The following is a 25,013-nucleotide window of genomic DNA, read 5'->3' on the forward strand; positions in this document are numbered from 1 at the left end:
ACATGCAAGCTTACCATAGGGCGTAGTACACAACAAAGAGCATGACACAGAGTTTCTGCTTACCAATAAGGAAAGTACTGATTATTAAACTTCCAATAAACTTCAATTAGACTACAATTTATCTGGTGCACTGAAAGACTGCTGACTGTTATTTACTGATTTGTAAAGGGTATAGTTTATAGTAGTTATTATTTGGCACTAGACTATACTATTATTACTAAGAGTAATATTATTTATGAGAGGGATACTTTAAGTGGCGACAGACAGGACCCAAAAGGAAATTTGTTATAGAATTTACCAAAGTAAATTAAGCTTATTTTTATGCAACTGTGTTAATCCCTTATATTTTTGTATGTTTCAATGTATGAGTGGAGGACCAGGAGAGCAGCAAGTCACGAGTCGACTGATCAACAAGGGCTCTGCTGCTGTCAATTATGGTGGTAGACTGCAACTGCTTATCCTCTTTCTCACTTTGCTTGTACCAAGGATGGAGACTTTATTCATATTTCAGAGTAGCTTTGGTAATTTAATTCTCAAGCAGACTGAAGTTATTTTGTGAAAGTTTTGTTTTTATCTGGAACTGTGACTGTGACATTGCAGACTGATAAGTGTTGCTACATTATTTTTTGTTTGTTGTGTTATTGTACCTATTGTTGAATTACAAAAATCTAATAGGAGTGAAGGGGACTGATATTGCTCTAATTAAGAGTGAAAACGATTTTCTTTATTTATTGTGAATTTATTGTGTTATGAGTAGACAGCAATCTAGAATGGAAGATAGGGACAAAGTTCATGTTCAACCAGTTGTACACAATATTGCACCACCTGGTCAGCAGAAACCAATGGACAATCCTTTGACGGAACTTTTCTACAGGATCGAGAAGATGGGTGGACCAGTAAATGCAGTGTTTAACCAAGTTACTTTACTCACGGAAAAGTAGGAGGATATGACTGAAAAACAAGGATCAACTAAGCAAGAATAAATTGATCTGATTGGCAAAAGTGAGTGTTTTGTGAAATAAAATTGCTGGACTACATCCCACACCGGATAACAAATACCAGATTTGTACCACGTTAACCAACATATATCAGAAGTTATTGGAACTTTAACTAATGAGGTAAAGGACAAACGTAAAGCTACAACAGTAAAACAATTATCAGACCATGTTTCTGATTTATCCTTAGAACAAGACAACAGGGACAGCCACAGAAGTGCAGGCTGCTGCAGAAAATGTCACATCTAGGAAGGATACCCTAAGTAAAGAACTGGTAAATGGGATATGTGATATTAAAGCCCAACTAGACTTTTTGCAACGGCTATCTGCTATAAGTGATTATGTAGACAACATGACCAAGGATGTGATGAGTGATTCTGATCAGATGCGAATCCATGCACAGCTGTCAGAAAACTCATAATGTAACCAGTCACAAATGTGTGCAAGTGTGTCACCTCACATACAAAGTTTGGAAGGATTGAAAACCAATTACGTAAAGATGATTATGGAAGAAAAGTTTATTATGCACAAACATCTTCAGGTTTTAATTCCCAGTAAAAAGTGTGTCCACCCAATAGTGTTTCTTCATTTAAAGGAGCATTATCATGTTCACGGACTTGAAGGGCAAACAATATGATTTATGGGTGGATATATTCACGAGGATGCAGCTTTCTCAGCCACGGATGTACAATAGTCCAATACTTCCAATAATTCCCATTTTCTTGGCTGAATAACCAGAAAGTGCATGATTACGACATATTAGTGTGTTTTTGTGCCTGAAATGGTTTAATATATTGGCATCATTCCAGTCACAGAATGTGCCTAAATTAATGCGAGTAACTTACCTAATGAATCAACTTTATTGATAAAACCATCTCGGTATTTTCTGAGAGTAATTTGGGAAAATCCATTCTTGTGATCATGAGCATATGGTTTAATGTGCTGCTTTATCTTATACTCTCGAACTTTATTTTTTAGTTAATTTTACAGAGAAAGGTAAGTTCTGAGGCAATGCACAGAGGCCAGGAGCAATGTACTCTGTGACGCTTCCGCCAAAAGTGTTTGTAGCACACTCTTCAAGCTGTGTGTACAACATTTAGTGTTGATTTTTGTGTTAGTTTACTTATGGAGGAGTTACCTAGGCACTACAATGTTCATTATGGGTGGCATGACGCAAACATGGCAGGTATTAAGTTAAGAAATGAGAGTGTTTCCCAAGAGTATAAATTCCACTACAGAGAGTCAGAAACAGGAACAGTGGGCTGCTGTAGCACCTACCCCAGCAGTGACAGTTATCAGGGTTGATGACCGTGGGAACATGTGGTGTGGGTCAGAGACATGTAGCCCATTGGTGACACCACACAGTATCACCCCCTCCCCCTCTCTGCACCGAATGAATCACAAAACTACTTCCTAACATGCACACCATTATACATTTCCTCTCTAAATAAGTAGCTTTAAGAGAACTTCTTATTAATGTAGATTACAAATCATTCTATTAAGTTCTATATCACACTACACTATTGTGTGTCACCCAATCAAACACTTCAGCCATTTTATATTTCAGATGACTTGAGTTCAAGAGAAATACAATACATGTCACACTACAGTACTTGGAATGAAGGTCATAATGTACATTGTCACATCAGGGCTGAAATGTAACACTTAATCTAAGGAGCACCTTATTGCAGCATGATGCTTGGCTCTGCATCCTACTGTACACACAATGTTCTATCAAAAGTAAATAGAGAAAGAAGCTACTTCTATAGTCATTCATTGTGAAAATACATTACTGCCAATCTGTGATATGGTCTCACCTGCAACTGTGCAATCTTTCTAGCTTTATCAGGATCACCACGATTCATTCCAGACGACAGGCTAGGTGGAGCTGCAGAAAATGCTGAACTTCTCATCGATTGTGTATCATCTCGTCCATACACAGAGCGCATTGGAGGAATTTCATCAACTCTAAGTGCATTTAATGCACGTTTTCTCTCTTCAATCATCTTTTGAGCATTAGCCATCATCTCTTTGATCTATAAAAGAAAAAAACAGAATGCACATTGAAGATTACTAAACAAAAGTGAAAGAAATATGAAAAAATCTATTTTGTTAATAAGAGCCAGTTATCGTATCCATGACAAAAACTGTCAGAAACTGTGTTCAATTATTCTTCCAACAATATGAACAGATAATGGTTGATTGTGTAACTAATTCCTTTGTTCCTTTAAATTTTGAACATCATTCTTCCTCTGTTTATTAAAGTACCATGCTGTCGCAAAACCTTTCAATATTTCCTAATTTTTCATTCTCTGTGTATAAAGTTGCTGCAAAAATTGAGAATCTTTACTGCCTTTTCAATCTCTATATATTTTAGTTACAAGTGTGTTTCCTTAGAGAAGTATTTTTTTTTATATAAACAACATTAGAAAAATGATAGATTGCTTCTCAATTAAAGATCACATGTTGAGCTGCAGACAAGCACAACAAAAAGAGATTGTTACACATTTAGCTTTCATCAAAAGCCTCCTCCAGAGAACAACACACACACACACACACACACACACACAAACCTCATGCACATATGACTGCCATCTCTGGCGGTCCAGACCAGAAATCAGACTGAGTTAATGTCGAGTATGATTGTGAACATCAAAATAACTGAACTGCACCAATGCTTAATTCAATTTTTTGACATTACTATCAATGCACAGAACATTCTTCAGGGGCCATTTCTATTAGCTTACATCAGTATATCATTTGCACAGCAATGCAAGTTCCTCATTCTGTCCACCAAGTTCTTAACTCTGATAGCTACACATCTATACATATGTAAAATTTAAAGTTCCCTGCTGTCTTTTTCTCCCTTTATGCAAATGCTCATTTAAGAAATTACTGTTAGGATTTTGATACAGTGTGTGTGTGTTGGGGTTTATGGGCGCTCAACATCGATTTTGATACAGTTTTCACCAACAGGTAGTCAGATTCATGAGAGATGTTTGTATATAATTTGTTACCACTATGCCAAACGAGTCATCTGGCCAAAGATACTTAGTAGTACCTATGCGAAGCTGGGGCGAGTCTCTAGTATATCAATGAAGAACTCTGGAACAGAAATAATAAGCCTTGTTTTTTTCAATCTTCCTGGGCCTCTGTCACTATCCAAGTCTCTAAAAATATACTTATCGATTGAAAGGAATGTCTCATGAACTGTCTCAGAAGCACATTTCTATTAGGTAATCTTCCTTAGCTGATGTGTTTAAAGTAAGTTATTGTACACTTCCTCTGCTAAATATAATAATAGTCTTCTGCAAGGCAAAACTCCCAAAACAGATAGCAGAAACACACAATAATAACGGTACTCTCTGAAATCTTGACAATTTCCTCTTATCCTACTTGCAGTACCAAAAGCAACGAATATTATTATGTACACACATCTTTCATGGGCAATGTGCTACAAATTACTTAACACTATTTAGATGCATATGACTGACAGATTCAAAGATTCAGTTTGTTACTGGGTCCACCCCTATCCTTCAAAACTGCCAAAAAGGTAGGAATCTGGGTCAGAATCCTCACGGAAAGTCTACATCACGATATCCAGATGGATATTTTCACACTGTTCTTCCTTTGTGCCACTTGGTGCATGAAATATTGTCACTACTTTTTACTTATTTAAATTTGGCATATTTCGTGACAGTACCTTTTCTGTGAAATGTTTACAAGGCGATATTTGTCTTGGCTTCAGTTGTCTAGTGGAAGTATGATTCCACAATGCAGTTTTGTCAGTTGCAGAAATGACCTGGTTCAATGTGTTTGCCTCATTTTTGGTGCTTCAAATACCATTTCTTCGAATGTGGTTTCTTCTTAAAGTTTATATAAAAAAAGTGGTAACATAATTCATTCTTTCTGTTCACTAACAAATTATTTATGACGGCGACCTGCACATTGTTCTACTGTCAACACCATGGACACCAAGAGTTCACTGCCGACTGGCTACAGTCAAAAACGACTCTAGCGTCAAAGACATTTTACACAACACACAAGCTTCCACTTGTAATCAGTCTCTTTGATATTCTTCGTCACAATTACTAACAGTAATCAATATGCTTTCACTCTCAAAAATATAAGTAAATTAGCATATAATAAGGCAAATTACAATAAAAAAATATTTTGACAAAAATATAAGAAAACATTTACAATTTGGTATCAACAAATCCGGTAAAAAGTAACACATCTCCCAGATCCATTACAACTGCTCCCTAGGGCTTTTGTTGTTATGAACATATACAACAAAATCCCGACCACACTCAGTAATGGATGTGTATTACACAATTAGTACATTAATGATGCAGTCTGATAACCTCTTCCAAATTTGGACTCTTTGAATCTGTGGACTTGTTACTGGCTGTTGTTGCAATGATACTTCCCCATCAATTTCATACACAAAAAATTCAAGTAAAGAAATTATTTAACATGACAAATATACATGGTATAAAACATACATGAGAAATATTCTAACATACAGCATACAGATTGAAAATAATAGAAAGGTAAAACTCATTTCCTAGAATAAGATTTAATTTTTTTTCATATTAATGTTAATGTTAATTTCATTATGCTTACATATTGTACAGTAAAAATGATAGTGGACATATATAGTGTAGGGTTTTTTCCCTATATATTTGTCTTTATATATATATTACTTCTGATTTTTTTGGAATTTTATATTTTTTTACTCATGTTTTTTTGTTTTATATTTTTTTTCTTATGATTTTCTTTTTTTCTTTTTTTAGTACAGCTAAAGATACATCAGTATTATCTAAATTTTTTGCAATTATTTATGTACACTTGCCTCTCTACTAAAATATTACTAAAAGTCACATTCTTGTGAAGAGTACTTTCGCTCCCTACAACATCAATATAAAGAATAATAAACTGCTCATATATCATGAAGCTTTATCTAAAATTGGTTTTGAAACTTATACCTTTGCATGCATGTCCTCACATGCATGCCTTCACCCACAGGGAAGACTTAGCTTCCAAAAATTAGAAAAATTCAGAAATGCTCACTAGGGAGACTTTTTTTTGTAAAAAAGTAAAAATAAATCTTTCTCTCATTCTTTGTTACAACAGTGTTTTTTCGTCAGTTTCAATTAACATGTGACTTCAAATTATTAATTTATACATGCAAATATACGTACTTGGTTGTACAGGTAGTTTTGTTCTAACAAGCATATTCCAGTGGAGGACTTTTGTTTTAGATGATAATAGGTTATTTAAATTTTGAAATTATGATTTCTGTTTATACAGTTTCAAAGAGACAACATTTCTGAGACCAAATAATTTCTTTGACTTAGGGTACACCAAACGATAAGCATTAGGGTGTGGATTTTCTATGACTTCAAAAGGCTGAATATAGATATCAAAGAATTTTTTAATTTCTGAAGTTAACATTTTTGATTTTTCATGAGATTTGACCAGAACAAGATCCCCAATTTTGAAAATCGTTAATTTTACCCTATTGTTATGTATTTTATGCCTTTTTCCCCTTGTTTCCTCACAGTTTCCCTGACAATATCTTCTCTCTCTTGCATAGTTAAAGGTGTACATTTAGGAAATTCAATAAGTTCTGATATAAGATTTGGAGGTCTAATATTAAACATAATCTCATACGGTGAAAATCCTGTGGAACTATATTGTAGGCTATTCATAATATCTTCAAAATTTCGAACGTGCTCAAACCAGGTTGGATGTTTATGGCTACAATAGGTTCTACAAAGTCTCCCAATTTCCCTCATATATCTTTCTGCAGGATTGGTGGATGGTGAATAAACAGATATAAGTACATGCTTCAATTTTGATCTTTCAATAAGCTTTTTCCAAATTTGTGAACCATTATCTGATAATATAGCTTTTGGTTTACCCACCTTGCGAAATAATCTCCTTCAATTTTTATTATAATTTCATGGCTAGTAGCTTTTTTCACTGGATGTAGTTTAATTAATTTTGAAAATACATCTACCATAACAAATATGTAACAGTGACCACCTTTACTCTTTGGTAACATTCCATATAAGTCCACAGCAATAAGATCTAAAGGTTTTTCCAGAATAATGTTTTGCATCTCTCCACCACATCTTTGATTGCTCACTTTAACTCTCTGACATTTGTCACAGGTTGCCAATTATTTTCTTACCTTCTTTCCAATATTGCAAAAATAAACATTTTGTTGTATCTTTTGAATGCACTTCTGTATCCCACAATGACCAAAACTTTCATGTATGTAAATGATCAGCTTTCCAGCATCTGCCTCTGGCCAACACAGTTTCCAATTATCAGAATCTACATCTGATCTCCAAAATAAAATCCCCTTATGTAATTTGTAAAATTTATCAAGTTTCTCATACCCCTTATTGCCTAAACATTCTTTGATTAATTTCCAACTTTGATCTAAATTTTGATTTTTTTCTAATTTTGTTACACATAGTTCTAATTGTTTTCTCATTTTCCACCCCTTTCAAGTATCTAATTTTAAATTGCTTTTCCTCCTCTTGTTCAAAAATCTCCTTTTCTCCCCCAATTGGTAACCTTGAAAGTGAATCAGCTACTACATTCTCAGAATCTTTTATGTGTTTGATTTCAAAGTCAAACTGTTGCAGAAATATTGCCCATCTGGTCAATCTACTGTGGTATAATTTGCACTCTTGTAAGTAACTCAAAGCTTTGTGATCTGAAAATACTATGGTTTTATGTCCAATAAGGTAAATTCTAAATTTTGTAAAAGCCCAATGAATTGCCAAAAGTTCCTTCTCTGTGACTGTATAATTTTTCTCATGCTTGAGCAACATTCTGCTTGCAAATGCTATAGTACAATGTATCTTAACTCCATTCTCTACTCTTTCTTGAAATAACTCTGCTTCAAGCCCATAATTACTGCTATCAGTGTTCAAACAAAATGGTAAATTAAAATCAGGTCTGTGCAATAAGTATTGCTTCCTCAACTCTTGCTTAATTTTATCAAACTCTTCCTGACAACTTTTATCCCAAACCCAAACAGTGTTTTTCTTAAGTAACTGACTTAAACATGGTGCATTCAGACTCTGATCACTTATATGTTTTCGGTAATAACCGCATAACCCAAAGAACGACTTTAATTGTTTTTTAGTCTTAGGAATAGGAATTTCTGAAATTGCTTTAATTTTTTTCTGGATCTGCCAAAATTCCCTTGTCTGTGACAACATGACCTGAAAATTTTAATTCAGAAACTGCAAATTTACATTTCTCTAATTTCAATGTCATACCCCTTTTCTAAGTTTTTCACAAACTGACTTCAAAATCGAAAAATGTTCCTCCCAATTTTGCCCTGTAACCAAAATGTCATCTACATAAATTATCAGTTTAGATGCAAGTTCTTGCTCCAGTACATGATCCAAAGATCTTATAAATTCGGAAACAGAAGAATTTAACCCAAATGGCACAACACAATATTGGTAACTCTTACCATTGTACAAGAAAGCAGTATATTTTCTAGAATTAACCGAAAGTGGTACCTGATGAAAACCCGAAGTTAGATCCAAACCTGACATATATTTTATATCTGTAAATTTATAGAGTAACTCATCAATATTTTCGGGATGGTCTGTCTGTCTGAACAAAATTTTGTTTAAGTGTCTAGAGTCCAAAACCAATCTAACTCCACCATCTTTTTTCGAAACTACTACTAGAGGATTATTATACGCACTGATACTCCTTTCTATTATATTACATCCTTCCATCTTTTTCAGCTCTTTCTCAACAGCAAGTCTTTTTGATATTGCAATACTGTATGGTTTTATGAAAAATGGTTCATGAGGTTTTACCTGAAGCTCACACTGATAACCCTTTACCCTACCAGGTATGTCACTGAAAACATCACTGTATTCCCACAGCAGATTTTCTAACTGTTGTTTTTGCTCCCCAGATAAATTTTGTGTTTCTGAAATTTTCAAATTTACTAAATTCCCAAATTCAACTTCATCAGTATCAAATCTATGAGTTTCAATATTCTCCAATCTATTTTCTTTTAGTAAATTGATACTGTCAAAATTTCCATTACTCTGATCACTGAGTGTGTTCACAAAATTTGTCTGAATGTATTCCCTTTCACTAGTTTCTATCAAAAGTTTTCTTCCAGCCCAATCAAATGCTATATTTACTTTTACTATCCAATTCATACCCAAAAGAAAATCCTCATTAAATTCCTGAATTACAAAACATCCATGTGTGAACAACTTGCCTTCAATTAAAAATGTCACTAAAGCCTGGCTTTTTACCAATTTACTGCTCTTCCCAGTAGCACCTTTTATCTTTACCCCAACAACTGGCATTTCAACATAATCTTTCCCCGCTTTCAATTTCTTGCTTAACCTTTCAGATATTCCCGAGATCTCGCTTCCTGTATCAATTAAACATTTACCAATCCATGACCCAATTTGAACTTTTATATAAGGACTGCAAAATTGATCACTTTTCTCAGAACCTGTATCCTCTTGTAATAAATCACTTTCAATTTCCCCTATACTTAACAGAATCATATGGTATACCATTATATGTATTATTTGTCACAGTTATAAAATTTGCACAAGATACAAAATTGTCATTAGTACTCTCTATTATCTCAAATAGCCAAGAATTTTCATCCAAATCACATTGTATACTATTGAAGTACTTATCCTTCAGCTTTTCAAAAATAAAATATCTCATCTTTTTCCACCACTCAGGACATACAGTTTCACATACATTAATAAGCATCTTTCTAAAGTTCTTGTCAAAAGAAATAGTTTCACTGTTCAGCCATATATTCATAAGAAATGTGTGTGTGTCATTAGTATCTGTAAAAGTTTCACTTAGGCTAGAAGTTATACGTGTGTCATCATTATTTGTGTTGTCAGATTCTTTACCAACAACATCAAAATTCACACTTTCACATACACCCAGCTTGTGAGCCTTATTCATCCTGGTAACATCCCTGGGAATTTCTATAATATTCCCACTATTTAATCCATTTTCAATCATGTGTATAACTCCCTATTTAAACTAATGAAACACCTTTCCACAACATCATCATCAATACCATTACCATCATTATCAACTTTATCATCAACATCATTATCATTATACATATTCAGGTCATACACATTCAAATTATCCCCTAAAATATTATTTCCCCTTTCTAAAGTTACCAGATCCCTTTCACCAATATTTTAATTCTCACAGCATGCATTCACTCTTTCATTCACACACGTCTCTGAACTAGTACAAATTACATCATCTGACAAAGTGTTGATCTTTTCTGCCCCAGTGTAAAACTCTGTCAAATTAAATGAATCACAATTACTTTTATCTATTGTATGTTCTTGTTTACTGAAAATTTTATCTTTATCAATATTATCATTATTTTCCTCTTGAAATTTCTTCAATAAGTAACAACTAATAACCTAATGTGATAGCTTAGGTTTGGAACTGTCATGTTTGGGTTTATGATAGTCACATCCATTGGTCCTTTCATCATGCTCACCTTCTGCCTCAACCTTGCGGACCTTCAAGGGGGCGTCTACTCGTTTTTTATTTCCTGAATTACAACTTGTTCCTGCTTGAACTGCTGATTGTGGTTCTGCCAATGTCTCTGATCAACATTTCTGTTCCCATTCCTATGCCAAACATTACCTGATTGTTGGTAATTTCTATTGTACTGATCGCTATCAAAATTTTTGTGATTTTGATCCCTAAAATATTCTCTATTTTGTTGATTATTTCCGCGAAAATCATGTTCTTGTTTTGGAAGAAAATTATGGTCCTTCTTTTGAGAATCGTTATATCCCCCTGAATTTTGACTGAACCATGATAATTGTTTTGTTCCCTTTTTTGAAAGTTGTCATTTCCCCAATTTTGACCATTACCTTTCTGAGTAAACCCACTGTGTGTTCTTGTTGTTACCCTATCCAACATTTCAATATAATTGAGAAACTGCTCTACATTACTATCAGGACAATGAACTAAACTCAACTGCATTGCTGATGGCAATCTTCTCTTTAAGGTATCAATTTTGATCAAGTCATCCAAAGGTTTTGTTAAATGAATAAGTTTTTGAAGTTCACTTTTGCAAAATTGTTTCATGCTCCCATCTGATTCTCTATAGTTTCTCCCATTCAAAAATTTACTTTTGATTCTAGTTTACTTAAGATCATTCCACAAATTTTCCAGAAATTTTGATTCAAATTCTGAAAAGGTCATCCCCACAGTTACAATCTGCTTTGCCCAAGTCAAAGCTTCCCCTTCCAAGAATTTTTTCACAAATTTAATTTTCATATCATCTGGTGAGTGAGGTAAAAAAACAATCCTTACAATACTGTATAAAATCAATGGGATGTAAGGGTCCATCTACCGAAAGTGCTTCACTGGAATATTAGATACAAGATTGCATGTGTTGACATTGTTATTTTTGCTTTGAAATTCAATGTCAAAACTTTCAATTTTACGCCAAGTTCTTTGACAGATTTTTTGTTTTCTAAATCATTGCACTCTACTTTTTTTTCTAGAGTAACCAAACGATTGTCAGTTCCTTGTTGTACATTTTTTATTAAAACTTTTGTATTCTCATCCAAATTTTTAATTTCCCCTTTTATCTCATTAAAATCAATTAAATTTCTTTCCCTATCTGCCAGTAACTCATTTTTTACAGTATTAATTTCATCACTCAATTTAGCATCAATTTCATTTACTTTTGCTTCCACAGATTCAATTTTTTCCTAAACACTGCCAACCCTGTTCGAAAGATCGCCCACTTGGGTATTGACTGCTTGGACTTGCAACAAAATGTTATCAATTTTTTCATCCCAGAAAGTCTTATTGTCGTGAATTGATTGTTTAATTTCTTTCGTGAAATTCACAAGAAAACTTTTTAAATCAAATTGATCGGTTCTTTCTGTTTCATTTGACCTGTCCTGATTTTCGAAGTCCATTAAATTACTACTTTCTACTTTATGCACAATACTCTTGAAAATCTCATAAGTCATTGCGAAGAAAAAAAATTTATACACAAAAATACAAAACAAGATAAAAAGATTGTTTTAACAAAATAAGAGGGTTTCGTGACTTATCTGGAACACTCTTCTACTGTTGCAAATCCACGTTTTCCATCCATGTGATTGTTGACCAAAATTCTTGAAATTACTTCTTCTGTCAAAAATTATATTTTTGGCCGAAACATTTCTTCTCCAAAACTTTTACTTCCCGATGAACACAAATACTGTAACACACATTCTGAAAAAACTGGTATTAACACACAAAAATTTTCTTCCTCGTAGCACTGTTGAAGATCTCGTGAACACAATATCCCGGCTACAGTCCCCAGTTGAAATATGGTCACTACTTTTTATTTACTTAAATTTGGCATATTTCGTGACAGTACCTCTTCCGTGAAATGTTTACACAGTGATATTTGTCTTGGCTTCAGTTGTCTAGTGGAAGTATAATTCCACAATGCAGTTTTGTCGGTTGCAGAAATGACCTGGTTCAATGTGTTTGCCTCATTTTTGGTGCTTCAAATACCATTTCTTCGAATGTGGTTTCTTCTTAAAGTTTATATAAAAAAAGTGGTAACATAATTCATTCTTTCTGTTCACTAACAAATTATTTATGACGGCAACCTGTGCATTGTTCTACCGTCAACACCATGGACACCAAGAGTTCACTGCCGACTGACTACAGTCAAAAACGACTCTAGCGTCAAAGACATTTTACACAACACACAAGCTTCCACTTGTAATCAGTCTCTTTTATATTCTTCGTCACAATTACTAACAGTAATCAATATGCTTTCACTCTCAAAAATATAAGTAAATTAGCATATAATAAGGCAAATTACAATAAAAAAATATTCTGACAAAAATGTAAGAAAACATTTACAATTTGGTATCGACAAATCTGGTAAAAAATAACACATTTCCCAGATCCATTACATGCACTATTTACAAAATCTCACTACTGTCACTCAATACACTAGGAAATCTGGTGAAATACACAGTACAATGACTTGATACATTACACCTTAATGTTACAGTAATGAACCTAAGGAGAAAAAGTGCAAAGTTTACTCTGTGTAATTTACATTTTCTCCATGTGCATCAGTACTGATGTTACTGATTGCAATCACTACTCAGTTTCAGAAATAATCCAGGAATTTTATATGGCTTGTTTTCCTATAGAACTGCAGGAAATCAGGATGCAGAAATCCATGCACAGGTTTAAATGAAACTTAGAGACAACGACAACACAGGTGGACATTATTTTGAGAAATCACTTCTGTTTTCATACCAGTCCCCATATCATTAGGATTTGTTTATTCATACACATTTTTACCAGAACTGAACCTATCTAGTTTTGTCCCCAACTATAATCTACAACAATTCTGAATCTGAATGATGCTGTTAGTACTTAGGTTCTCTTCACTGTCTGTTTCTACCTTTCGGTATCGCTATAGCAGTTGTGACGTACAAAGGCCACAAAATTGATCTTTAATGAAAAAATAAATAAATAAATCTGCACATGCTGTAAGTTCAATCTTGTTTATGCGCCTGTTTACCAAATACCTCCAGATTACATTGAGTGGTTAGCTTTACTTCTCAGGCTTTTCAACTTACACATAGAGAATCAAATAGTGAAAACAATATTATTAAAACAAGATTACAGATGGCAACAACTAGTAATGTGGGATGTAATGGCTGTAGAATCCAAGACCAACAATACCTAACAAAGCATGGCAACTTTGTTGGCATAGCAAGATCTGGTGCTCTTAAGTTGGTGGAGTGTGACTTGAAAAAGAGATGTTGCCAAATGTTTTTTACTGGCTTCAGATAGACAACTGTCATAGTCCTTAGCTGCTGATTACTGTATGTATGTTCCACCTGACAAAAAAAGATGAAGCACACAGACGACATGGTCGAATGTAACTTCATTCACTTAGGCATCATCAGTGGGTATGTAAATGATTATTAAGACCTGCAATTCACTGCAACAGGTAAATGGGCCATAAGGATGCATCAGTGTTGTTACCAGGCCTAGTAGGGTGTGTAAGGGGCGAAAACAGCATCACATGTTGAGTGATCACTGTGATAAAACACAGAGATGCTGTGTACTCATATGACAGAATGCTATCATCACTTGACAGAGCTTGAAATGGCCTCATTGTGGGTCTCAATTTGGCCAGTTGGTCAAATCATGTAATATCCAGATTTGTGGGACATTTGGATGTGACAGTGCCAAACTGGGATTCAAATCAGATCTCCTGCTTACTAGGCAGATGCGCTGACCACTATGCAATTCGGACACAGTGGTCAACACAACTGCATGGACTACGCAAGTATGTCTCCTGTCAGATCCACAGTCTCAACTTATCCACACATTAGTGATGTAGTGGACAAGTTAAGAATTTGGGTCTGACACAAGGCAAGTTAGGTTATTCCATGCAGTTGTGTTGACCACTATGACCAGATGGAGTAGTTGTCAGCACACCTGCCAAGAAGCAAGAGACCCGGGTTCGAATCCTGGTCCAGCATAAATTTTCAACTTTCCCTAATGACATAAATCAATGCCCACTGGCAACTAAGTCTTTAATTCTTTTGTGTCTTGATTCACTGAGACCGCAGGATCAACACAACCCATGGACCAAGGTGTTTTTTACACTCTCACATCCAATCATAGGTAATTATTGATGTAGCCTCTTATTCTTAGTGTTGAAGAAGTCAAAAGTGCATTTGATCCTGCGGGTTAGTTTCTGTCCTGGATGCAGCAAGGGGGGAAAAGCTCAAAACTGTTAAAACGGCTTCAATTAAGCAGGGTTTGTAAGCCATTGAAGCTCAAGAAAATGCAGAAGCAATCCTGAATCAATTAAAACGTGAAACATTTCATGTAGTGTAGATGACTATATTCGAAGTGGTGACTATCTGTCAACTCACACTACTTTTTCTTCAGCAACAGATTTAATAGAAATCTGCAACAAAGAATATGACCAGGAAGAAACAAAGGAAGTAGAAGAGGAGCAAAATGATGTTCGTGGAAGAATTAATACCACTAGAAAGTAATAAATGCATAAACAATGTTGCGCAGATTGCAGCACCTACAAATTCTCCCAAGCTGTTTGAATTATTGTATAATACAAAAAATTGTGTAGAAAAAGTAACTTTGAACAGGAAATTCAAAATTGTTACCTTCTGTGACATGCGGAAAAAAAGCAAATAAATACAGAAATAATATGTATGTAATACAACAACAAACGAATTAAAGTTAGAGTAAACACGCAGAAATGCAATATTATTTATCATTTGGTTTAATAGTCTACTGTTTTATTGTATAATATACAGTTTATGAACAACTACTGAGCAGGAGTACACAAATCTGTGCACGATTACAAATTTACACTTTTGTGCACGATTCCTGACAAATTTAATGTAGCCCAGTGAGTTTTCTGTAATCTGGAAACCTGTCCTATTTAGAAAATTATTTTAGGACCATGCATCCAATTTCTTTTTTTAAATGTTAAATGAAATCGGGAGGAAGCTACGGGGTTAAGCTGCAGTGTAGATCAGCTGTCTGATGAGTGAACTGTAAAAGGAGAATCTACGAAGAATACACTAACTGGGACAAATTATATTTACCAAGGAAGAAGAGGTTGCACTAGAGGTAACCTGTATAATTAAATCCTAAACCACGTACTAGAAGGTGGCTGATAGTCAACTTAGCATCTTTCCTCTTTTCGCTGGATCTACTGCTTGTAAAGACACGCTACAAAATTGCAGCACACAACGGATCAGCCAAGAGCAACTCAGCCCACAATTTTAGCAAGGGAAAATTCAACCAAGAAAAAAAGTGAATCATGAGACAGAATTGCTGGTCATAACTTATCTCCAGAAAGCTAAATGTGTGGTAAAAGTGGCACATTATCTGGTTCCTCATGGAAGGAACAGAGCAGTGTGCCACCGTAGCTGTTCAGAATCAGTACTTGGACTCTAATACAAAGAGTAAAATAATTTTTTTGCACGGTTGAAAGACAAAGTGTAATGCAATATGGAAGGAGTCAAACAACTCTGATCGTAGCAAGGATTAACTCTTTTGCAGAGTCAACATTGCCATAGTTCCGGGTTCCGCTCTTATTGCCCCCAAGCTGTACAAGCCTTCATAGCATTTACTGATATTGAGCTCTTCTACTACCAAAAACATCAACTGTATTCTTTAGTAGTCCTTTTATGTTTTTCTTCTACTATTTACGCAAAGTTACATTCACACAATACATCAACGGATAGTAAGTAAGTATGAGGTAGCTCCTTATTTGAATTTGCCAATTTTTGGCAGGACACATCCGGTGCATTTTCCCCAAAATGCAATGTTTCATTTTTAAACTGTCATGATAAGTCTACACTGAAAGACAAATACAGTTTTGTAGAGTTTAATGTATAAAAGATGAACTCACCTGAATGGCTGTAAGCTGTCCAGGGCTTGGCTGAGCAGCTGCTGGAATTGTTGGAGCCTCAGCCTCAGTGAATTTGGTTTTTGCCTTTTTGGAACTATCTTCTTGCCTTGTATCATTTTCATGATGGCGTTTCCTGCTATTTCTTTGTGCAGATTTTATGTCTTCAGCCAAATCAAACAGCTTTTCCGCAAATTTTGCTGCTTTCTTTTCATCGAGGAGTGAAGCCAACTTATCTGGAACAAAATGCAATCTAATTTACCAGTATGGATGACAGTTCTTTGACGATAATGGCAGTAGTACCAGCAGTAACACAAAAATCAGAAATGAATGATGTTATCAAACAGACGACACTACATAAAAATCAGCAGAAAAATTGAGGTTTCCAAAGAAGAAGTTTTTCATCTAGGGAGTTAACAACACAAAAGGTAATAAGAGTTTAAGATAATGCATGAATAACAATGGGGTGTACTATTTACAGGTTCTTCTCGCAACATCAAGGGAGTTCAAATCCAAGAATTCAACTATGCAAGAGTTGAGTACCACACACATATCAATTTGTAAAATACAGAAACTGGAGTACTAATGTAATTCAACAGTTAAGAGAGACATGACATAAACAACTGTAAGAGGATTTACAGGAACTCAATTGAAGGTTCCATTGTAAAGTATAGTGTATGTTGCTCTTGTTTTGTTAAAAAAAATTTCTTAATCTTTATCCACGAGTAAACATGGCACACATTCTCTCATCGAATTTTTAGGCCATAACTGAGTAAGATAAAACTGCTATCACAGTTTTAAAAAGAGAAGAAAGAAAAGTACTAAAAAGGGAATGCCACAACATTCGCATCACTGATTTACTTCAAACTTCATGCACTTTCAGTAGTCCATTAGAACAACACAATGTGCAAGTAATAAGGCTTACTACTTAGTTAATTTTGAGAAAATCACAAGAGAAGTTTTACGCATCTATGATGCACTGGTGTATTGTGACACTGAGCATGAGCTGGCAGCAGTCACGTGGTTTGCAATAATTAGTAGATAGCTGGATTGACTCCTACTACTCTTTTTTTTCCATTTATATTTCTGCAACACAAGTAATATTACATTTGAAAGGTAACACATGTATGTTTGCATGTACTTTTATTGAATTTCCAACATTATTTCACTGTGTAATGGAATGTAGACAAATTAAATCAGATGATGCTGAGGGAATTAAATCAGGAAACGAAACACTTAAAGTAGTTATGAGTTTTGCCACTTGGGAGGAAAAATAACTGATGGTGTAAGTAGAGAGGATATAAAATGTAGGCTGGCAGTGAACAGAAAAGGTATTCTGAAAAAGAGAAACTTGCTAACGTCAAATATAGATTTAAGTGTCGTGAAGTCTTGTCTGAAAGTATTTGTATGGAGTGTAGCCACGTATGGAAGTGGATTGTATCCATGCACGGAAGTGAAATGTGGACAATAAATAGTTTAATCGAGAATAGAATAGAAGCTTTTGAAACGTGGTGCTAGAGAAGAATGCTGAAGATTAGATGAGTAGATCATGTAACTAATTAGGAGGTACTCAATAGAATTGGGGAGAAAAGAAATTTGTGGCACAACCTGACTAATGGAAGGGATCAGTTGGTAGGAGACACACTGAGACATCGAGGGATCACGAATTTAGTACTGGGGGGAAAAACTGTGGAGGTTAGATCAAAGGATGAACACAGTAAACAAGTTTCAGAAGGATGCAGGTTGAAGTAGTAACTCGAAGATGAAGAGGCTTGCACAGGATAGAGTAACATGGAGAGCTGCATCAAACCAGTCTTCGGACTGAAGACCACAACACCACCACCAACAACAGTTTTTATTATTACAGCAAGTATTATGTGACTTATTTCTATAGCCAAGTTAAAAACTTTATCACGTACCTACAAACTTATTCATTTCTGACTGACAACAAACAAGAAAGTGCTTCTCGTGAAGAAGCTATCGCGAGACATTGAATCAGACATCACCGATTTTCGGCACCGATATGTAAGTAAATGTGCTTTATACATGTTTTGCTTCCAATAGTCAGAAGAAAGAGAAATTTTTCAAAATGTCAATGAACTTTGTTGTTCCTTACAAACTCTGAAGTTCGTTATGCATGTGAGGAAACGCATTCATTCGATGCAGTAGTTGTCATTTTAATTTATGTTGCCCAAGTCTGTGAAAATATCATCCTGCAGCTTGTAATCTTGAAAGCACATCTGACGATTAATTGTAAATTACCCTCATATTCTGGTATACTATAACTCACTGTATTATGGAATACAATTACTTAGACTTTTATTTATTAATGTTTGAGTTGGGTTTTTGAAGCCTGTCCCTTGTCCATGAAAACTGTGTCTGGAGATTCAAGTGTCCAGGTGCAAAGCAGTTCTTGGTACCATATTTGACTGCATGTATAGACATTTTGATAGTAAAAATATGCAAAGAACCAAATAAAATTAAAAATTCAATATAGGCTCATACAAATGCATGCAACTTTTCCATCATATTAGCTTTCGAACTACTGGCGTTCTACGGATCGGAGTGCGTAATGTCAGATCCCCTAATCGGGCAGGTAGGTTAGAAAATTTAAAAAGGGAAATGGATAGGTCAAAGTTAGATATAGTGGGAATTACTGAAGTTCGGTGGCAGGAAGAACAACACTTTTGGTCAGGTGAATACAGGGTTATAAATACAAAATGAAATAGGGGTAATGCAGGAGTAGGTTTAATAATGAATAAAAAAATAGGAGTGCGGGTAAGGCATAGTGAACGCATTATTGTGGCCAAGATAAGACACGAAGCCCACGCCTACTACAGTAGTACAAGTGTATATGCCAACTAGCTCTGCAGATGACGAAGAAATTGATGAAATGTATGATGAAATAAAAGAAATTATTCAGATAGTGAAGGGACATGAAAATTTAATAGTCATGGGTGACTGGAATTCGACAGTAGGAAAAGGGAGAGAAGGAAACATAATAGGTGAATGTGGATTGGGGGTAAGAAATGAAAGAGGAAGCTGCCTGGTAGAATTTTGCACAGAGCACAACTTAATCATAGCTAACACTTGGTTCAAGAACCATAAAAGATGGTTGTATAATGTGGAAGAAGCCTGGAGATACTGACAGGTTTCAGATAGATTATACAGGGTGTTACAAAAAGGTACAGCCAAACTTTCAGGAAACATTCCTCACAGACAAATAATGAAAATATGTTATGTAGACACATGTCCGGAAACGTTTAATTTCCATGTTAGAGCTCATTTTAGTTTCGTCAGTATGTACTGTACTTCCTCGATTCACCGCCAGTTGGCCCAATTGAAAGAAGGTAATGTTGACTTCGGTGCTTGTGTTTACATGCGACTCATTGCTCTACAGTACTAGCATCAAGCACATCAGTACGTAGCATCAACAGGTTAGTGTTCATCACGAACGTGGTTTTGCAGTCAGTGCAATGTTTACAAATGCAGAGTTGGCAGATGCCCATTTGATGTATGGATTAGCATGGGGCAATAACCGTGGTGCGGTACGTTAGTATCGAGACAGATTTTCAGAACGAAGGTGTCCTGACAGGAAGACGTTCGAAGCAATTGATCGGCGTCTTAGGGAGCACGGAACATTCCAGCCTATGACTTGCGACTGGGGAAGACCTAGAACGACGAGGACACCTGCAATGGACGAGGCAATTCTTCGTGCAGTTGACGATAACCATAATGTCAGCGTCAGAGAAGTTGTTGCTGTACAAGGTAACGTTTACCACGTCACTGTATGGAGAGTGCTATGGGAGAACCAGTTCTTTCCGTACCATGTACAGCGTGTGCAGGCACTATCAGCAGCTGATTGGCCTCCACGGGTACACTTCTGCAAATGGTTCATCCAACAATGTGTTAATCCTCATTTCAGTGCAAATGTTCTCTTTACGGATGAGACTTCATTCCAATATGATCAAATTATAAATTTTCACAATCAACATGGGTGGGCTGACAAGGATCCGCACGCAATTGTGCAATCACGTCATCAACACAGATTTTCTGTGAACGTTTGGGCAGGCATTGTTGGTGATGTCTTGATTGGGACCCATGTTCTTCCACCTACGCTCAATGGAGCACATCATCATGATTTCATACGGGGACCTGGGCTGCTAGAACATGTACCTTTACAAGTACGACACAACATGTGGTTCATGCATGATGGAGCTCATGCACATTTCAGTCTAAGTGTTTGTACGCTTCTCAACAACAGATTCGGTGACCGATGGATCGGTAGAGGTGGACCAACTCTACGGCCTCCACGCTCTCCTGACCTCAACCCTCTTGACTTTCATTTATGGGGGCACTTGAAAGCTCTTGTCTACACAAACCCGGTACCAAATGTAGAGACCCTTCGTGCTCGTGTTGTGGACGGCTGTGATACAATTCGCCATTCTCCAGGGCTGCAACAGCGCATCAGGGATTCGATGCAATGGAGCGTGGATGCATGTATCCTCACTAACGGAAGACTTTTGGAACATTTCCTGTAACAAAGTGTTTGAAGTCACGCTGGTACGTTCTGTTGCTGTGTGTTTCCATTGCATGATTAATGTGATTTGAAGAGAAGTAATAAAATGAGCTCTAACATGGAAAGTAAGTGTTTCAAGCCACATGTCCACATAACATATTTTCTTTCTTTGTGTGTGAGGAATGTTTTCTGAAAGTTTCGCTGTACCTTTTTGTAACACCCTGTGTAATCGTAAGACAGAGATTTAGGAACCAGGTTTTAAATTGTAAGGGGCAGATGTGGACTCTGACCACAATCTATTGGTTATGAACTGTAGATTAAAGCTGAAGAAAATGCAAAAAAGTGGGAATTTAAGGAGATGGGACCTGGATAAACTGAAAGAACCAGAGGTTGTAAAGAATTTCAGGGAGAGCATAAGGGAACAATTGACAGGAATGGGGGAAAGAAATACAGTAGAAGAAGAATGGGTAGCTTTGAGGGATGAAATAGTGAAGGCAGCAAAGGATCCAATAGGCAAAAAGACGAGGGCTAGCAGAAACCCGTTGGTAACAGAAGAAATATTGAATTTAATTGATGAAAGGAGAAAATACAAAAATGCAGGAAATGAAGCAGGCAAAAAGGAATACAAATGTCTCAAAATGATATCGACAGGAAGTGCAAAATGGCTAAGCAGGGATGGCTGGAGGACAAATGTAAGGATGTAGAGGCTTATCTCACTAGAGGTAAGATAGATATTGCCCACAAGAAAGTTAAAGAGACCTTTGGAGATAAGAGAACCACTTGTATGAATATCAAGAGCTCAGATGGAAACCCAGTTCTAAGCAAAGAAGGGAAAGCAGAAAGGCTGAAGGAGTATATAGAGGGTATATACAAGGGTGATGTACTTGAGGACAATATTATGGAAATTGAAGAGGATGTACATGAAGATGAAATGGGAGATAGGATACTGCGTGAAGAATTTGACAGAGCACTGAAAGACCTGAGTTGAAACAAGGCCCCGGGAGTAGACAACATTTCATTAGAACTACTGACGGCATTGGGAGAGCCAGACCTGACAAAACTCTACCATCTGGTGAGCAAGATGTATGAGACAGGCCAAATACATTCAGACTTCAAGAAGAATATAACAATTCCAATCCCAAAGAAAGCAGATGTTGGCAGATGTGAAAATTACCGAACTATCAGTTTAATAAGCCACAGCTGCAAAATACTAACGCGAATTCTTTACAGACGAATGGAAAAACTAGTAGAAGCCGACCTCGGGGAAGATCAGTTTGGATTCCGTAGAAATATTGGAACATGTGAGGCAATACTGACCCTATGACTTATCTTAGAAGCTAGATTAAGGAAAGGCAAACCTACATTTCTAGCATTTGTAGACTTAGAGAAAGCTTTTGACAATGCTGACTGGAATACTCTCTTTCAAATTCTCAAGGTGGCAGGGGCCAAATACAGGGAGCGAAAGGCTATTTACAATTTGTACAGAAACCAGATGGCAGTTATAAGAGTCGAGGGGCATGAAAGGGAAGCAGTGGTTGGGAAGGGAGTGAGACAGAGTTGTAGCCTCTCCCCGATGTTATTCAATCTGTATATTGAGCAAGCGGTAAAGGAAACAAAAGAAAAGTTCGGAGTAGGCATTAAAATCCATGGAGAAGAAATAAAAACTTTGAGGTTCGCCGGTGACAGTGTAATTCTGTCAGAGACAGCAAAGGACTTGCAAGAGCAGTTGAATGGAATGGACAGTGTCTTGAAAGGAGGATATAAGATGAACATCAACAAAAGCAAAACGAGGATAATGGAATGTAGTCAAAGTAAGTCGGGTGATGTTGAGGGAATTAGATTAGGAAATAAGACACTTAAAGTAGTAAAGGAGTTTTGCTGTTTGTGGAACAAAATAACTGATGATGGTCGAAGTAGGGAGGATATAAAATGTAGCCTGACAATGGGAAGGAAAGGATTTCTGAAGAAGAGAAATTTGTTAACATAGAATATAGAATTGCCAGGAAGTCGTTTCTGAAAGTATTTGTATGGAGTGCAGCCATGTATGGAAATGAAACATGGACGGTAAATAGTTTGGACAAGAAGAGAATGGAAGTTTTCGAAATGTGGTGCTACAGAAAAATGCTGAAGATTAGATAGGTAGATCACATAACTAATGAGGAGGTATTGAATAGGATTGGGGAGAAGAGAAGTTTGTGGCACAACTTGACTAGAAGAAGGGATCGGTTGGTAGGACATGTTCTGAGGCATCAAGGGATCGCCAATTTAGTACTAGAGGGCAGCGTGGAGGGTAAAAATCCTAGAGGGAGACCAAGAGATGAATACATTAAGCAGATTCAGAAGGATGTAGGTTGCAGTAGGTACTGGGAGATGATGAAGGTTGCACAGGATAGAGTAGCATGGAGAGCTGCATCAAACTAGTCTCAGGACTGAAGACCACAACAACAACATAGCTTTCGAACATAATACATGTGAAACAATATCGCTAGTGTTGTGAGGGGGGCCGATGAAGATAACTTGATCCAGCAATCTACCAATTATGGAGCTTGAATCCTTACCACAAGGCCACCGCCATCTCGTGCTCAAAGTCACAACACACCAGTGCATCACTGACATATAAAACTTCTCCTGTGATATTCTCAAAATTGCCTATGTAGTATGCATTACTACTTGCACATTACGTTGTCACAGTGGACTACTAGTAGCGTAAAATGTCCGAAGTAAATCCGTTTTCCGAACGTTGTGGCTTCTCCTTGTAAGTTAATATTTCTACATGTTGTTAACATCGCTGTCATTCTGTTGTTCTATGATTGTTGGATCCTTTCTGTCATACTTCAAAGTATAAAGTTTGCAACTATCTACACATATGTAAACAGCATGCTCTGAAAGGAAACCTTTTAATTTCTTTACACTGAGGCACACACAATACCAAGTACCAACTATAATTACTGCGGTGCAGATGAAATAAATATCAACAACACAAACATTTTAACTTCTGACATCAAAACTTACATCTCTGCATTTTCTAAAAAAACTGCATCAAAATTTCAATTTCAAATAGTCCAGTGATCTCCATCTTACTATCTCAGATTCTCTTCAAATTTTGTAAATGCCTGTACATTTTGCAGATATTCCAAAAGTTCTTAGCTCTCAAAATGCAGTGCCTGACCTTTAGCATCCCCATAAGTCAAGACTTTCAAAATTGTACAATGAGGATGCAGAAGTTTTTGTTGTTTTTCAAGTGACATCTTACACTGACTATTTAAGCTACATACCAATTCTGATGCATCAATGAAAATATCCAATTTTTGAAAATATAACTGGATAGATAAAAAAAAAATCTGCTTACTGAGCAGCACCAGAATTTACATATAAATGTTAAAGAAATGCAAGCTTTCAGGGCCTGTGGCTCATCCTGTTGGCAGAGTGGTTGATGGGGAAGGAAGAGGGCTGAAGCAAAAGGACTGGTGGTATTTAGGAGTGTGTGTGTGTGTGTGTGTGTGTGTGTGTGTGTGTGTGTGTGTGTGTGTGTGCGCGCGCGCGCGCGCGCGCGCGTGCGTGTGTGTGAATTACTGAAGGACCAAACAGTGGAGGTCATCATCGGTTCCTAGACTTACGCACTACTTAAACTAACTTATGCTAAGAACAACACACACGAGGACTGCATCAGATGAGGTCTGGAAACCTAAGAGGTCTCCATCTCTGCAGTCCTTTTGCCTTAATCCTTCTTCCTTCCACTTCAACCCTTCTGCCAGAAGGAGCCACCAGCTCTAAAAGCTTGCACATTTATTTAACCTTTACGTGTTTTTTATCCTGGTGCCACTTGGTGAGTAGACTGCTTTCATCAATCCAATTATAATATAGCTAAGAGTTGGTACACTAGTTCACCAGTTTGGAAAGTACAAGATATACAATTTTTGATATGGCATTCATTGTACAGGGGGCACTCAGTCATTGAAACATTTCATAATAACAAAATTACTTCCTGAAGTAA

General features: G+C 36.3%; 1 protein-coding gene across 3 annotated transcripts in view; it reads right to left on the minus strand.

Annotated features, from left to right (window-relative positions):
• The window catches only part of LOC124794892 (U4/U6 small nuclear ribonucleoprotein Prp3), a 74,091-nt gene that overhangs the window by 36,317 nt on the left and 12,761 nt on the right, over positions 1–25,013 (minus strand). For all 3 annotated transcript variants that reach the window (XM_047258590.1, XM_047258589.1, XM_047258591.1), the window contains exons 3-4: positions 16,504–16,736; positions 2,813–3,031 (exon numbers count right to left, since the gene is read on the minus strand). In XM_047258590.1, coding sequence (XP_047114546.1) covers positions 2,813–3,031; positions 16,504–16,736 — 452 coding nt within the window. The remainder of the gene's footprint in view (positions 1–2,812; positions 3,032–16,503; positions 16,737–25,013) is intronic.

Source organism: Schistocerca piceifrons, chromosome 4, assembly GCF_021461385.2.
Source record: "Schistocerca piceifrons isolate TAMUIC-IGC-003096 chromosome 4, iqSchPice1.1, whole genome shotgun sequence".
Taxonomy (NCBI): Eukaryota; Metazoa; Arthropoda; class Insecta; order Orthoptera; family Acrididae; genus Schistocerca; species Schistocerca piceifrons.